This window comes from Oenanthe melanoleuca, chromosome 4 (genome assembly GCF_029582105.1).
Source record: "Oenanthe melanoleuca isolate GR-GAL-2019-014 chromosome 4, OMel1.0, whole genome shotgun sequence".
Lineage (NCBI taxonomy): Eukaryota > Metazoa > Chordata > Aves > Passeriformes > Muscicapidae > Oenanthe > Oenanthe melanoleuca.
The window spans coordinates 26,741,647-26,759,242 of NC_079337.1; the positions used below are offsets into that span (position 1 = coordinate 26,741,647).

A 17,596-nucleotide genomic window follows, 5' to 3' on the forward strand; every position below is an offset into this window, starting at 1 on the left:
TTCTTGTATTTCCTCTATTGACTATTTGATTCTAGCATCTACATACTTTTTAAGTACATAGTCTCATATAAAGATATCCCAGTAAGCAATGTTGTCATCAACAGGAATTAAGAAGAGAAATCCAGCATCTGATATTTAGTCTATCAGTGTACTAGTGTTTAGTACACAGCTGTACTTCAATACCTGGCAAACCCCAGGTATCTTCTAATTGAATGCTCTCCCGCATGTTCAAAACCTTTAACACTTCAGCCCAAGACAAAGTTTCTTCTAAGGACAGGGAATTTGAGATCTAGACACAGTGTGTCTCTCTAAATTTCCTTTTCAATATGCCAGAGATGTGTAAAAATTTCAAGATAGATCTCCTGTGTGGGGGAAAAACATTCTCTCTATAAAGAAATACAACAGAACAAGCCATTCTATAGTTAGTTGTAGCTATTTTGGATTTCAAACACTGCACACTGGTTTTAGAGGATGGTTTCTGAGCAGCCTGAAAAGCGAACGTGGAAATAATTTCTATCAAGAAACTTCTGTTCCAGTTCTGTACATTCAATAGGCAATTTATAGTAAATATATTGTGCACAACAATTAACTCCTGAAACTTTGCAAATTAGCATCCTTGGATATGCTGGTTTATTTCCTCTGGACAGTGGGGACATTGGAGTTTATTATTTTTCTGCATTGGAGGCAGTGCCCTTAATAATCTAGCAACACCTTTAACAGGCTATCCCTGCCTTTTCTGCCAGACCATATTGTACAAACAGTATAAAGAAATTCTTCTTTTTACTGAATCTTCATATTGCATATGGATATCAAAAGCCTGTAACCCTAACTATAGTAACACGTATAGACTGGTCTGGAGTTATATTTTTCACCCTCACTGCAACTGCTAAAATATTTCAAGTTCTGATTTTCATATACTATCTGAAATCCTTATTTAATTACACTGCTATTATACTAGATCAGTACTAGAGACAAGAAAGCCCATAAGTCTTATTAGATTTTTTAAAAAGCTACTGTAATGCACAGAGCATTTACTACAACCACTAATCATTTCAGATTACTGCCAACTCACTACAGCAGGATGAATCCTAAAACGAAACACTTGGGCAACAGCCTCCTTGCACAGGTATTTTGAACTGTAAAGTTAACCAACACAACCTCACTTGGCTGTCAAGAACAAACGTTTTTCCTTTCGTTAGTTTCAACCTTCACATTTCACCAACAAAATATGGCAAAAACTTCCCTGGTAGCTATCAACAAGTGACAAGCGTGTTTTTACTGGGGCAGGGGGAAGGAAATTTGTCTACATAGAAACCATCACCCAAGTCCTCAGTCCTTCCTGCTTCATACTGCCACAGTTGAAAGTGCATCAAATAAAAACACTTTTGATTGAAAGACATACATACAATGGAAACAATATATGGATAAATATACATCTTTTTATTCATATTAGCACAAAGATCAAAACAGTTCCATTATGACTTCTCTAGGCCCAAAATCCAGAGCTTCCTGACTATCCCTACAGGAATACTGATGGAAAAGTTCACACTTGGCTTCAAATCAGATGCATACAAATACAAAAAAAAAGGGCACATCCAAAATTTTGACAAGTGAAAAATGCAAGAACAACAGGCAGACCTCCCAGAAGTATCTATACTTCAAGCTGCCTAATGCTTTTAATTACATTTCAAGAGTTGATCACAGCTCTACAATTGCCTACCCCTCTCCCCACCAGTTTTTTATCACTGTCCCACTGCCTTGTGCTTGGGGTCCCTTCCAGCTACCCCAGCTTTGGTATAAATTCTTTCTTCCTCCTTTTCAAATTCAACTTCTGGAGACGATCTCCAAAGGTTCTTTTCAAACTATATTACTTGAGCTTTATCTACTTACTCCTGAAGAATCAAGGTATAGAGGATACAGCCTAAGAAAAAGACGCCTTTTTGATTTACAACACAGGCACTATCTTCCATTTCTCTAAATGACACCCCTAAAACTGATCAGTCTCTCACTAACTTTAGGTCCCAGGAACAAACACACTTTTCAGTCTACGTCTCATATAGAATATGTTTCCAAGCTGACAAGAAACATACTTACCTCCACATTCTGGAAACATCTAAACAACATACTGGAATCCAAGTATTAACTTTTCTCATCCAATGCTAAATGCAATCCTCTCCCCTAACTACCAGTACACGTAAATCAAACTACCATTCATTCAATCACACCACTAAAGTTTTGAAGCTTTACTCATGTTACAAGAACACCAGTTTCTTGCCTAGACACTATACTCCTGTGATTTAAAGCCAATAATCCCATTTTGGCAAGTTACCAAATACATAAGTTTTTGCTAAATGACCATATATAACAAAAGTTGTAGCACCCAACTTAGCTTTATAAAATTGAGTATATAAGATATGTCTAATAACATCAACCACCACTGTACCACTGATTAACTTTCACCTCTGTGAGCAAACCCAGTGTCGTCCGAGTCATGGAGAAACAGGGTGTACTCATCAGCCATTGGAACGGCAAGGAGAAAACATGAAAGACAGTATCGCTATAGAGGCTGCACAGAGCCCTAAGGATTAAAGTATCGCTACTGGACCTGATGACATCCACAGCCTTAAACACCACTGCCAGCTCAGTCAAGAGGAGCTGGGAAAAAAAGGAGAAATAGGTCCTATGCTCTTGACAACTCTATAGTGAATACCATCAAAGTTGAATGAAGAGAGGATTATGGAGCAGAAAGGCTTAGCACATCAAAGTACATAGTTCAGAGTCAGGATAAGATAGAGGCAATAACCAGACATATATAGAAGCACTGCAGGTAGCAAGAAGACATGATAAACTGATGGCAGATAACACAGACAGGAGTGTCCAGAAGGCTTCTGAATATCTCCAGGGAAGGAGACTTCACATCCTCTCTGGGCAACCTGTTTCGCCTAGACCACATTGGCAGAATTGCCACATCTAGTGCTGCCCATCCTGCTTTGGTGGGCTGTGGCTGCAAACATTTAGTCAGGCAACAAAGCAGATTAGAAAAGCAATCGCTTGCCCAATCCTTATGCAACAAACATGACATGCTCTGCTTGGCACAAGAAAGGATAGCAAAGGGACATGTGCGGGTGACCTGAGTTAAAAAGAGTCATTTTGTGTTTCTAGTTTAGAGTAATATCTAACATTACCAGCCAAAGTCCTGCTGGATCAGTGTGAGGTGCTTAGCACTTCCATCACTTTGCCTTCTCTACCTCCCCTGTTCAGGGCATTCCAGATTCCCACTATCCCAGATACAGATTTGCTCCCAATGAACCAGCATGTTGATTTTGTTCTTTGTTGGGACCAGACAGAACAAGAGGCAAATACATCAACTACAGCAGTATGAAGTAGAAGCTTACAAAAGCAACGTTTGTCTCCATTACACTGAAACAAAAGTTTTTAAAGGGAATTAGCTAGTGTTCCACAACAGCCTAGCCAGAAGCAAGAGTTCTGACAGCAGGAGGGAGCACCAGACAAGTAGCAGAGGAAAAGTGATAAAGTTCTGAGCAACAGAGAAAAGTCAGGGACTGCTGATATATGAGAAACCAAGAGGGAAACACCTGTGAAATGCCTCAAAGGAATTATGGCATGGTCCTCTAAGAAAGTGACAAGGTCGGTGACACAGCTGAGGGGTATCTATACCAATGCACACAGCATGGGTAGCAAAAAAGAGGAGCTAGAAAGCTACAGTCTAACCACTATTACTGAAACATTGTGAGAAGGACCACACAACTGGAATGCTGCAAATAGAACTAGAAACTAGAAGAACTAGAAACTTTTCAAAAGTTACAGACAAGAAAGAAAAGCAAACAGGTGGCTGCCCTTCAAAAAAAAACAAAAAAACAAAAAACAAAAAAAAACCCTAGTGACTCTAGATAGCTGCATTGGAAAAACAGCAATGAAAAAGTTGAGAGCTTATGGGTAAAAATTAGTGGCTAAGCCAACACAGAAAACCTCATGGCTGGTGTTTACCGCAGTGTACCTCATAAAGGGAAGTTTGTTGATAATGAGTTCTTCCTTCAGCTACAGGACACATCATGTTTGCAGGCTCTAATAATGCTGCTGGGGGACTTCAATCACCCTGACATCTGTTGGAAAACCAGCACAGTAAACTGTAAGCAGTCCAGGAGACCCTTGCAGTACAGGAGTGCAATGGGGATAATTTCTCAATCCAAGTGACAGAGAGCACAACTAGAAGGGAAGCATTACTAGACCTGTTGCCTGCTAACACAGATTAACTAATCAGGTATGTCAAGATAAGTGGCAGGCTGAGTTGCAGTGGTCATGCCCTGGTGGAATTTACTATAATGATGGATATAGACCAGGTGAACAATAGAGTAAGGACTCCAGGCTTTAAGAGCACACTTTCAGTTGCTGAATTAATTCATGGATGAGATTTCCCAGGAACTGCCCTCAGGGACAAAGCAGCTGTAGAGAACAGGCAGCCCTAAAAGCATATTTTTCATAAAGCCTAGGAGCTCTCAATTACCATGTGTAAGAAAACAGGCAAAGGAAACGGGAGACAAACATGACTAAGGATCTCCTGACCAAACTAAAGTGTAAGAAGGAAATGCACAGTTCTATAGGAACGCTGGCTAGAAAAAAGAAGATTAAAAGTAAACATATCTGCTCTTGATAAGTAAGACATGAGAACTAGTGAAAACTAACATGGAAAAAGCTGAGCTATTCAACAGTTTTTCACCTCAGCTTTCAATATTAATCTGTCTTCCCACATCTCTCAGATCCCTGAACCTCAAGGCTGGGACTGTAGACTGCAGTTCCCTCCACTCTAAGTGAAGCTCAGGTTCAGGACCACCTTAGATACTTAAACATACATCAGTCCATAGGACCAGTGACAGGTGTCTCAGGGTTCTGAAGAATAGGCTGATACTGAAATGGCCAAGCAATTCTCAATCATATCCAAGAAGTCTTAGCAGTAAGGCAAGTCCCCAGACTGGAAAAAGGAAAATGTTAGATCCATTTTGAAAAAAGGTAAAAAGAAAGACCCTGGGAACTACCAACCGGGCAGCCTCAGTCCACATCCAGTAAAATCATGGAATAGTCTCATGGAAGACAGGGAGCTGCTTACAGACAGAAAGAGCAGATCATGTCTGACTAATTTGGTAGCCTTCCATAATGAAATGATTGCATCAGTTGACAGAGTAAAAGCTGCAGATGTGTGTGATCCACCTGAACTTCTTGCAAAGCTGGAACAGATTATCCAGAGAAGCTGTGGATACCCATCACTGGAAGCATTCAAGGTCATTTTGAGCAACCTGATCTGGTGAACACTATCAGGGGATGTGGACTACAAGATCTTCAAAGGTCCCTTGCAACCCAAACCATTCTATGATTGCAATCCTGCAGGCCAGTCCTTGAAGATCCACAGTTTTAAAATTTATACAGATAGATAATATTAAATGGTCATTTTCAAGTAAAAGAAAGCTACCTCTAGTTTAAAAATGCTACTTTGACCAAATGTGACATGATCTGCATAAATGCAGCACCTGCTTGCATGTTTCTATTACCTTGTCGTTAGATAAACAATTGCAGCAACTGCTGGGGGCATCAGTATGTAGGAGGAGACAACACACACAGCTTGGAATATATGCCTAGCAGAGGCATTTCTTGCTTTATAGCTAAAATGACCATTTGGTCCATAAGGCTCAGAGAACAGCCATATCAAATATTTCCCTTTATTGACACAGATCTGATCTTTGAAAGGCAGGCTTTCATGAATCAATATGCTGCAGAAACTGCACTAGCTCCTACAGTAACAGGATGCAATACCAAATTGAACAGAGGCCCAGTAAAAGATTAAGTGGAAACCCCACTTAAAGATCAGGTTCCTTCAACTTATTTGAGCAATTCACAGAAACAGGCTTCAAGGCAGCAGTAAGAAAACAAAGAAGCATTGTGAACAAGGTCTTCCAGTACCACCTTTTAGCTTGTTTGAAGAGAAAAAAAAGGATCTAGACAGAAAAAAATAAAAATACAAAGCATCACTTTGAAAGGATCTTAATTTAACTCCTAATTTTTCAGAAAGACTCTTCTGTCTCAGTCATTGTTCACCCCAGAAGTACTTTCTCAAGAACTTTGTTCAATGAAATTTCAACTACTTAGCAAGACAACCTGGCTTCCCGTCTATATCTACATACCATAAACCTCACTTCTCAGTGTACCGCAAGACTTCAATGCATTCCAGACTTAAGTTTGCACTAGATGTGCCAGATATGAGATTTATCTAACTAAACCAAGGTAAGGGGAAGGGATCTGAACCAGACAACCAATACCACAAGTATCACTGCCACAACAAGAGCTCTTCCAGCAGGGGAAGAAGATACTTTCTTCGAAAGGCTCCCTCCTCCCTCTGTGATTGCCTTCAAGTTTTGCCCCATAACTAGGAGCATCTTGAGTTACATGCTCTAGGGAGTCCTGCTTGAGTGGGGAAGTTGGACTGGATCACCTCCAATGGTCCTTTCCAACCTTACTCATTCTGTGATTTTAACTATGATTTGTTTTCTGTATGTAGGAAGCACTACGAAATTGCTCCCTGGTATGCCAGTTCTGCCTACCTGTGGTTAATTATGCATAGAAAGAAAGAACATGCAGAAGGTTCCAGAGCCTGTAGGCAGCACAACAGAGGCTGATAATATCCTTCTGCCCTCAGAGAAAGCACCAGAGTAGATTGCTCAGTCTACATGAACAGCAATTCAAAGCCTTGATCTTGCCTGGACTTAAAGAAATAATTTTTTTTTTGATGTAACAGTTTTCAAGCTAAAATTTCCCATTCCACCTAAAAGTGAGAACAAAAGTACATGCAGGTTATGCAAAATGCAGTCTTCTAGAAAACCACCTCAAAACTTAAGCGCAATTGCAGTTCTTTTGTCTGTGTTTTTTTTACATCATGCAAGAGACAGTGGTGTCATTACAAAACACTTCCCCGAAGAACACTAGCTGCACAAAAAGCTGTGAAGCATAAAGGAAGTTTCGGCAGCTCCACAATGAACCTGCAAAATTCAAGACCTCTAGAAGCTTCAGCTAGCAAAAAAAATCCAACAAACAAAAAAAACCCAAATAAACAACAAAAGAAAAAAAAGGGAAGAAGAAAAAGAGCAAAACCAAGAAATGTTTTATTGAGCTAACAAGCAATGAGAGACAGTACACTAAGTATTCATTTAATCCCATTTATCTGCAGCCATGCACATGCACTCCCTAAACACTGAATCACAGTGAATCATGGAAGAGTTGTGGTCAAAGGGACCACTGTACATTATCTTCCCTGCTACAGCTGAGCGACCTACACTCAGTTGCCCAGGACTCTGTCCAAATGGCTTTTCAGTATCTCCAAGGAAGGAAACTCCACAACTTCTCTGGGCAACCAGTGATTACTTGTCCTGATGGCAAAAAGTATTTCCTGGTGTTTAGAAAGAACCTCCCACATTTTGATTTGTGGTCATTTCACAAAAGGGCTTAAGAATCACATCTCACTGTGTTTGAGTAGTAATCTGGAAGACATATACTGTTAAGTATGCAATGGAATAGAAGACCCTTTCATCAAAAGAGGTCTAAAAAACCCTAAAAAAACCATTTAGCCCATTTGTGGATGGTATGGATTGAGGACTCATTAGGTGACAACTAAATCACAACCCCCTTCCTTGCAAGCAGCAATTCTGCAACTACTTAAGCTTCAAGCAATAGGTTCAATATACCATACTGAACAGCTAGAAATCTTAACTGCTGCCCTATTGTCCAAGCAATTTATGTTTTCACCTATATCCCAAGCTGAAAGCTGCTTTGAGGATAAGTCTCCATTGCTTGGTCCCAATTTAACTTTTCTCTGAATGAATTCACCTTTCTACTTCAAGTTTTGTTCAAATAAATGCCAGCTATAATCCCGACATCCCACTTGACAAATTAAGAGCCCTGCTTCCAGAGTCCTTGAAAAGGAAAAACAATCACTGAGGTAAATCAGGTCAACAAACAACATCCTAAGAGGGAAAGGAATTGAGGAGAGTTAAGAGAAATCAAAGATGAATTCCAGTCTCCTTTGTAAGCTAACCATTTCTTCCCAGTGCAGCTTGAGGAGAAGAAAGTCCTGGTGGAAGTCAAGTTATAGACTACATGTGAAATTAGCTGTGTGGCTATCTGAAGGCACTATTTGCCAGTGAACCAAAATCTAATACCCGAGAACCAACATGAACAGAGGGATCTTAGAAGTTTATGAAAACCTGTCCTGGATCTACCATTTTGCCAAAACAGAAAAGCATCTGAAAACACATTAATTGAAAGGATTTAAACCCTAGCAGTAGCTCTCATCCCACCATTCAGTGAGGCGAGCACAAGATGGGGGAAAAAACAACCACCAAACCCCAGAACAACTGTCACATTCCATGAGTACATTCCTCCTTTTCCAGAGGTGAATTTAAGTGCCTACCAGCTTTCAACAATACACAGACGGTGTCTTAGTCACACACCCTATGGCACACAGAGTGATATTTTGATGCAATTAAGACCTGTAACTCTTTAAATTAAAGAAGCCCCATAATGTAAAATAACTTTTGCATATTTTTCATAAACTAGAATCCTATGTCAATTTTGTAAACTCATCATTAGTCCACAACATAGGTACCAGATGTTTAAGAGATACAAGTAACATATGAAAGCTTAGGAATAACAAGTTGTTCAGTCCATGAAAATGTGGTAAAAGCTATGGGTTAGACAGATGACATGAGTATTCTCAAAGATTCTGTTTATGAAGTAAACTGAGGAAGCTAAGAATATACTAAATTCAAGCAGACCTAGAGCTCTACTAATAACTGACCTAGCACCTGATTACATGTATCAGAATTGTAAATTTTCCCCAGCAACTATCTTGGATCACATAATAAAGTAAAACAGTAACATTGGTCTCAATTTTTAAAGTTCAGCGCTATAATCACTTATTTTCCTGCAGCCCTGGAACTTGTCACCACCATGGTCTATTGATACAGAGCAGTGCAAGTCTTAGCATATTTAACATTACGTCCTTGACATGCTAATATTCTACAATGCAAAATTCTCAATCTGTCAGGTGAGACATTGCCAGTGCTATAGGTCTCACACTAGGGAACAATGCATGTTACACGAGTCTGAGTGGGTTCTTTTCCTGGGACACCCATGTCCTGTGCTACCCCTGTATCACCCCAAATAAGAAGATAAAAACAAATTTTTCTTCTTGCATCCCTCATCATATATGTTCAGTAGCCAATACTACAGTTAGGTCAAGAGTACTGCGCTTAACGAGGGAACAGCTCAGTACTGCTTGCTTGGACAAGAGATATCAACGAAACACGAAAACTACACACATCAGCATGAATAGCAGGATTCACATCAGACACCTCAGCCTTGCTGCTGCATGGTGCATTTGTACAAACACAGTGAAAAAATGAAGTGCAGAAGTCTGTATTTATCAATCGCGAGTCCTAGCTGAACCGACAGCTGAAGTGAAGACCACTCAGAACAAGAGGCAAGAGCTCAGTATTTTCAGTAGGCTTCAAGCACCCAGTTTATTTTGCACACTTGCTTTACATGCTTTACAGAAAAAACAGCTCATTAAAGAGATACCTTCCTTTATTCACTATGATGACAATTTATTTGCCTACACATTTTTAAAAGCAATACCTTTCTATACTTTATCCTTTATATCCTAGTAGTAATACTTAAATCAATGTTTTCCATTAGTCTAAGAAAACATGTGAGACCTGAGCTATAATTTGCTCCAGTCATTTATGTCTTTAGTATCTATGCATATATCAAGAAATTGTTTTTAAACCACATATGGACTGCATTAAGAACCACATAGTTTCACTGAGAAGCTAAAAGTGGATATTGCTACAGTCATCATAAGCATTGTCCCATAAAATTAATTATTTCTGCAGGATATTTAGAAAGTCACTCTAAACTCATACAGACATCTGAAAGCAGTTTCAGTGTCTGCAAGACGACCTGTTCCATTACTCTGTTCTGAATACAACTTCTTCCCCTCCCTCTTAATGTGCAAATAGCTAACATTAATACTTTTGAAGACCTTATTGTAATAGTTTAGATTCGCCAATTTCAATATATTTTTTGCTGTGAGATAGAATTAGGAGCAAAAGCAAGGCACTTTACGCTTAAAAGGGTGTAAAGAAAAACTTTATTAACAACACAAAGAAATAATAAATTCAGAATAAAACCTTCAGACTACTCCCTACTCCCCTCTCTCACACCTTCTCCTTCTTAACCACAACATACAGAAACACTTCAGTCAGTTACCAACCTAAATAATCTTTTTCAGTTCACTTTAGGGAGAGGAGTTTCTTCTTGTTCAGCTATAGGGATATTTTTCCACAAGAAGAAAAAAAAAAAAACAGTTCTCTTGTGGCTTTATTTTTCACTAACTCCTCCTGTTTTCACAGCTCTCCCAAACTGTGCTTATGGGCCATGTTAAACTCATGGGGTGTTTACTTTTAAGACTGAACTGCTCAAAAGCAAAAGTTCTCTTCATCTCTCTTATCTCTGTTCATACTTCATCCCCAGGAACAGAGGGGGCAAAGGATCCTCAACACACTTTTACTTAATGATCTCTTAAGTCAAACACTTCAATCCCACATGTCTTTTTCCCATAGTTTTTAGTGTAGTATAGTCCATCCCTATAGCTTGCAAAAGGATTTTCAGCCTAAATTCACAGCATCGCCTCATTCTCCTTCCATTTGGAACTTGACTCCTGCTTCACTGACTTAAGTGTATCCCCTCTGTTCTCTTTCTTTTCACACAAGGGAAGATTGAAGGTCTGCGAGTCTTATCTGAGCATTGGAAGGGTTAAAATCTCACATAGACGACATAGAGGCTGCAGCTGGCCATGCTGGAGTGGTGCCAGGATCTCAGAACACTTGGGCCACGCTGGGGAGCTGGGCAAGGGCTGCCCTCCAGCGCCCATCCTCCCTCCACCTTGCCCAGCAAGCAAGGGTGTGGAAGGGCTCTGCCAGAACGGGGCTCAGCTGCCTCCCCCAAGGCCACATGGGCAGCGGGGCAGGCCCAGCCACTCCATGGCTGCTCCAAGCCGGCAGCAGGGCAACGTTTTGCCAAGCCTTGGCCATGTCAGGGGAGCTACGATCTTAGCAACGGGCCTCTCTTCTGCCTAGCTATCAGAGCCCCTGGTTGAAAATGGGACCCGATGGCTTCCTGAGCCCACCCCTGCCCAGCCTGGGCCACATGGGAAGGGGCCCAGGCCAGTCAGTGTTACCTTGTGAGAGGCTGGAAATGAAAGAGAGCTTTCCCAGGGCTTACTTCCTTAAAAATGTGAATTCTCAGAGGCTAAAATTCTCCAATTTGTTTCTCAGGCTGTCCAACAACCAAACCAGCCTCCAGTCGGTCCCATCAACTCACAGAGGAAGTCCTCATGGCAAAAAAACCCTCCATGAATCCCTCCCCCAAGTGCCAATCAAGACACAACCAGAACACCTCCCATAAAGACCCTATAGAAAATTTGTGTTTGCATATTATCGTACCGCCTCCTACACTGCAAGAAATCAGATTCTGATTTGATGAACACTTGTAAAGAAACATCATAAAATAAATTACTCTTATCCTTCTGTGCCAAGCAAGCAAACAAGGAAAAAAAACGTTGTTTTCTTGACACCTGAATTTTGAAAAAGAAACAGGACTGCAAAAAAGTCTAAAACCTAGATAGGTCGTAATATATTAACCACCAATGCAATTCAAACCTAACAGAAAGAAAGACATCTTTCAAATTATGCACTGCATTAAATCTCAGACAAGGCACCTGAGTTGTACAAAGTATCATCCTCTCTGCTATAAAGTTTACTGTTGATTTTGTTTTGGAAGGGGATTTAACCCGAGTATTAATCCAGCTCAATGCTTGGTCCTCGTAAAAAAACGTAGTTCGTTACTTCCACCTTGCATCAATGATTTTAAGGTTCCTTGCACTCCATGGCCTTGCTTTGTTGGGTACGTATGTGTGACTGACACTGCTACAAGAGATTTCTTCCAAAAGTGTCTATCACAGCTATACATGCACAGGTATCAGCATACAGTAACTCCTGGAGACTACACTCCATAACAGACCTGTCTGCACACAGATGTCACACTGAAGAGGTATCCTTCTCACACAACAATTGATCCATTTCCCTCATGTCTTTCTGCCCAAATCCACCAGGGACCACTATACTTGTATATGCCATGCCAGAACGCCCCACACTATTTTCTGCTGTCACTTTTGACAAAAGCCCTGTTGTCTCACACTCCAGTTCATTGTTACTATGAGAACAGTATTACATTGCCTCCCAATTAACAATGTATTATTTCAGTCATGGGTTCCTCCACCCCCAACAGCTCATAGAGAAGGCAGTCTTATTCTCTAGGTGCAAAAAATGTGAGACTCGGCCCTTGAGGCTTTAATTTCTGTGATGAATATTAAAATTTAGAAGCTAACATAGCTTAAACAAGTGGTTAGAGGGCATGAAACTATTTAAAATCAGGAACAAGCACAATAGACCAAGACAATAAAAGTTCCACTCAAGCTAAAACATGAAATTTCCATCCTGTGTCTGCTATCATGCAAGGTTCCTTTAAGAAAGACCCCATGAAGAAATAGTATGAAAAGTATATTCGGTGTTTGAGTCACTGGGTATGCAGCAATCTAAAACCACTTTGCTACTAAAAGAAGCAGGGCTCCAAACAAAATCTGAAACTTACAGAGCAGAAGCAGACCAAAATAATTCCTAACCCTTACAGTCCGATGAGCCTGCTTCCACAATAACTGATTTGGCTTTGATCAGTATCTGAATAATAAATATTATTAAGAATAGTTAGGAATTTTATTTTGCATACTGGGACATATAAGAGATAGATGATGTTAACAAGGATTGCTTGTGGTTAAGCTTATCAAACCACAGAGAATCTTTCCTCTCATATCAGTATTAACTGCAGCTATCAGATAGGAAAGCTCCACACTACAGGGATTAATTCATGTCCTCCTATGGAACAAAACTCACAATTCTGGTATACAAGAACACTCTAAAGCTCTTTAAAGCTTTCCTGCAATTTAAAAAAGCTCAAATACAAGTCACTGTCTCCCCACAATACACTATGAACAATCAGTTACAGTAGTACTACAATGCATTAGCTCAAAAGTTGAGGCAGGAATAGTAGCAATATTAAGAATCTTCTGATATAAACAGCAACAGTTTATACTGTTTTACACAAAGTATTTGAAAGTACTTACTTGAGAGTATTTTCTAATGATTTTACAAGCCTCTGAAGATCAGATATCCAGGATGCCTCTTCAAATCTAAGCTTCCTTCTAGAACACCAGTTCTCCAAGAGAGTCTTCAGGAGTTCAGTACATATCTCCCACAAACAATATGTATAACCAGATCCCAATGGACCTCAATTACCAATATCCTCTCTAATTCCTACTGAGAAGCTGGTAGTCTTCTTACTGGCTTCTGTCTATCCAGCAGACAAATCTAAGTCAGTGTAATTATTTTTCAGTTAAAATACCAAATCTTCTCCCTGTCACCCACCTCCAAAAAGAACTGGCTACCATACAATTTTGCTCTTCGATAGCACTTCTTATGATTTTTTTTTTTTACTACTATTTTTCAGGTAACAAAACCAGACACTGATTTAACTTTATCATAATACAGTTCCTCTGCTTGGAAATACTCTGAGCATTCTAAAATCTCTTGGGACAAAATTACCAAAACAGCAATAATTTCACTACTTCCCGTACATGCCTTCTTTGCAAGGTGGCCAAACAAATGAGTAGTTCAAAGATTTTAGTAGTTCAATGATTTTTAGTAGTTCAATGATTTTAACATTTATACAATTCCTTTAAGGTTTACTGGGTTCTGCTTCTGCCCATAAACTACCTTTCAAAGACTTTTTTAAAAATCCTAACAGAAGGTTTATCTGCCCTGCAGAAAGGAGTCACATAATACTCCCTCCACATCCTTCAGTCAAAACATGCATACTAGCAGAAGGTAATAACTCATGAATTCTTCTCCTCCCCCAGTTATGAGGAAGCACAGCAGGCTGAGGAATTTAAATGCCTCTTTGTAAGCATGTCAAAAATAACAGTGATCCCTATATGAAGGATCTATACATCAGAAAAGCTGTTACATATACATGGATCATACCATAAGTCTAGCATCAACATTTAGAGTCACAGACCTAATCTGTGCATAGAGTACAAAATGAACTTCTGTGTAATAAAAGCCATAAATACAATCCTGTACTTCCTTTCACCAAGTCTACAGCTTCTTGCTGAATTAAGACTGAACTTTAAAGGTACCATCAGTTCTTTGATTATAGAAATCAGATCTAAATTATCTCAAATTACTATCAGCATTGTACAACAAAATGGATGTATCACATAATCTGCCTCTTCATCTGATCGGCCTCAACTCCTCCAGAGTATCAAAATCTTTAGACAAACCATCCAAAAACACTACCCATGCTGTCTTGTCTTGCCAAATCCTAAAACCTGTCACAACCAATCTATAAACACAGAAGTGTGCTGCTGCACCCTTTCCTGCTCTAATACAAGGTTTCAAAAACTGAAAAAGATAAATCCTTTTTGAAGCAAAAGATCCATTTTCTATTCAGTCTGTCAAACTTTCTTCCATTTAATTTGCATTTTTAGTCAACAGTTCCCAAAATCAGGCTGACTCCAGCATGAACCAGACCAAAGTAATTACTTCCTTTAAGTCGTATATTAGACTCCAGTTACTGACTGCAATTAAACTTAGTTTTCTATTCAACACTGTCATAGTAGACTGTTACTGGAACCTACTATATCAATGGATCTCTTCCCACATACTGCTGCATAATCAACTATATTCAATTTCTAAGAATATTCTCCATGTTTTACCTTGCATACAGATATGAAATCACATTGCTTGTAAATAGAAGAAACAGAATGAAAAATTACATTCTAATGTTTCCTCCAATTTTCTTTCATTTAATTTCTGGTGCTTATTTTTAAGTAATGACTTAAATATTGCAATAAAGCTAATGCAAAATTTCATTCTGTAAGTTTTGTAGCTTTCTCTGAAGAAATTCTATGTAATAAAACTTCCAGAAAAAAAGACATTATCTGGAAGTCCGATAATTGTCTCTTGTCATCTGGATAACACATAGAACATACAGTTCATAATCTTAACTGAAGTGCCTATAAGTCAGGCATCCCTAAAAGAAATGCTGAGCAGGTGATTTTATTCAAGTTAGTAGAAGTTAAAAGAGTGCAAGCTCAAGAAACTGCTCTGAGCGTAACAACAACAACAAAAAAAATAAAATTCCCATTTAGAAACAAAGAACTACTAAATACAGAAAAAACTCATGAAAGTTAAAGACATCCTGACTGAAAAGCTCTTTAAATGCTCTCAACAAATTTTAAACAGTTGAAGTGTTCAATTTTATTTGAAATTGCTTTGGCTCCAGGCTACAAAACACATACTGAAGACAGATCACCACTGAACAACCATGTTCTATAAACTATACTGGAAAGCTCCAAAGGACCAGTTGTTTCTCCATACTGCATGGAATGCAAGTTTTACCACCATCCTAACCACTACTACAACATATACAGCAGCCAAAAAAACAGGGACTTTATCTAGTAAAGCTAGTTTTCTTGACAGCAACCAAGAAAGAGAAACCTATATATTCAGATTTTAAATGCTGTAATTTAACAAACAAGGAGACTTCATCCAATCTCTCCAGGATAGCTTTTCTGATGTAAGTTAACAAGCCTTGTATTACAGACCAAGAAAAAGTTAAATTACTATCACTGTTCCTACCTGCTAGATTAAAAATAGATCACTTTTAAAACAAGTAATATCTTTCATCCCATGTTCAGCACATAAATAATTACAGCTTCACAAAACATAATCAAGTAAAATTGCAACCTAAAAAGTGACAGACACTTACCAATACACACATCTATTTTCCCCTTGATAGCAGCCTCATGCAAAGGAGTGTAGTTCCAGTTGTCTCTAGCATTTGGGTCTGCCCCCTGACACAGCAGCAGACTGACCACTTCTGCATGACCAAAGGAGCAGGCATTGTGCAAGGGTATCAGTCCTCCATCATCACGAGCATGAACACTGGCTCCTGTCTGCAGCAAGTGCTCTACAACATCCTTTCTTCCAAAGCCTGCAAGAGAACATATTTCTGTTCATTTGTCTGGCAAAACAAGATGATTTAGTACCTAAAACTGTTCCCTCTTGGTTCAGTGTACATTATTCATTTCCTTCATCTATTTCTTGGTTCATTTCACCATAAAGTCAGACTGTTCACCTGCTCAAACAACAGCTGGACAATTCACTTACAGAGCTTACTGACAGAGCTGAACTGTGTTGTAGCACAGCTTGCCTGCCACTCTCTCATCAAGACATTCTACAAAGGCTGAGCACGCTGAATGATGAGAGAAGGATGCAAGGAAAGTAAAAGGAGCATCAGCTGTACCCTCTGTTTTATATGCCCAATAGGGTTTCCACTTTAAACCTCCCTTCAGTTAGTCAAAAGTTTTCTCATGGTAATAGTTTACAGACAACCTAATTATTAATATTAACAAAAGACACATAATTCTTTGCCACATTTTCATAAAGTTTGGTAAAAAACCAACTGACTTCCCTGTAAAACTGGAAGAGTGCTTTCCCTGGTGAGTATAATACATCAAGTAGTCAGTTTGATGAGTTTAAGTACAGCTGAACTGTTTCACCAACCCTCCAATTAATTTATCACAACATAGCAAGAACTCCTCCAAATGCCAATTCCAATCTCAGCAAAGCTGCTATGTGCACAGTTTGACTTATGACGTGGAAGACTTATGACTCTCATTAGGTGTTTTTCCTCCTCCTTTCACCTCCTCGATTTAAGAACAAGACTCCAAAAGGAGTTATATTTTACACAAGTATAAAATCACAGGTCAAACACACCAGTAGGTATCACTGGGACCCTAAGCAAAGCTGGAAAGATGCTCTTATCAAATGTAATCTCATGTGTTAGAGTGGGAATACAAGTCCTCGAGGTGGAGGAGCACTCTTAGACACATGATCTTTTCAGAATGGTTTTATATATCAGCAAAGGGTGAGAGAAGTCCAAGCTAAGTAATTGTGTATCACTGCTTTACTACGGCACACACTGGGATCAGACTTCTTCCCTAAGACTTCCCCAAGTCCCTCTCCCACTTCACTAAACAAAAAACAAACTGAGTGAGTTAACTAAGTAAACTGAAAAGTCTTCAAGCTGAGAAAAAGTGCACCTGGCTCAGTATTACTGAAGGTCTAATATTTTGTATTTATATCCTCTTAGGAATTCCTTCAGAAAAAAATTCAATGGGAAGGAGACATATTGCACAAAGTATTACAAGATAATTCAAGAGAACAAGTTACTAGTCACAAAGAAAGCAAGCTGAACTTTCTACTAAGTAATACACTTTTGACACTAAGAGTTCATGCACCATAAATGCTACCAAAAACATAAAAGAAAAAATTTCAAAGTCAAGGCCACTAAT

At 39.1% G+C, this 17,596-nt stretch overlaps 1 protein-coding gene across 1 annotated transcript in view; it reads right to left on the bottom strand.

The window, feature by feature from the left end:
* TNKS (tankyrase) overlaps positions 1-17,596 on the bottom strand; it is a 145,271-nt gene that overhangs the window by 121,882 nt on the left and 5,793 nt on the right. Inside the window, exon 2 of the mRNA XM_056489026.1 lies at positions 16,009-16,233. Within this exon, the coding sequence (XP_056345001.1) occupies positions 16,009-16,233 (225 nt within the window). The remainder of the gene's footprint in view (positions 1-16,008; positions 16,234-17,596) is intronic.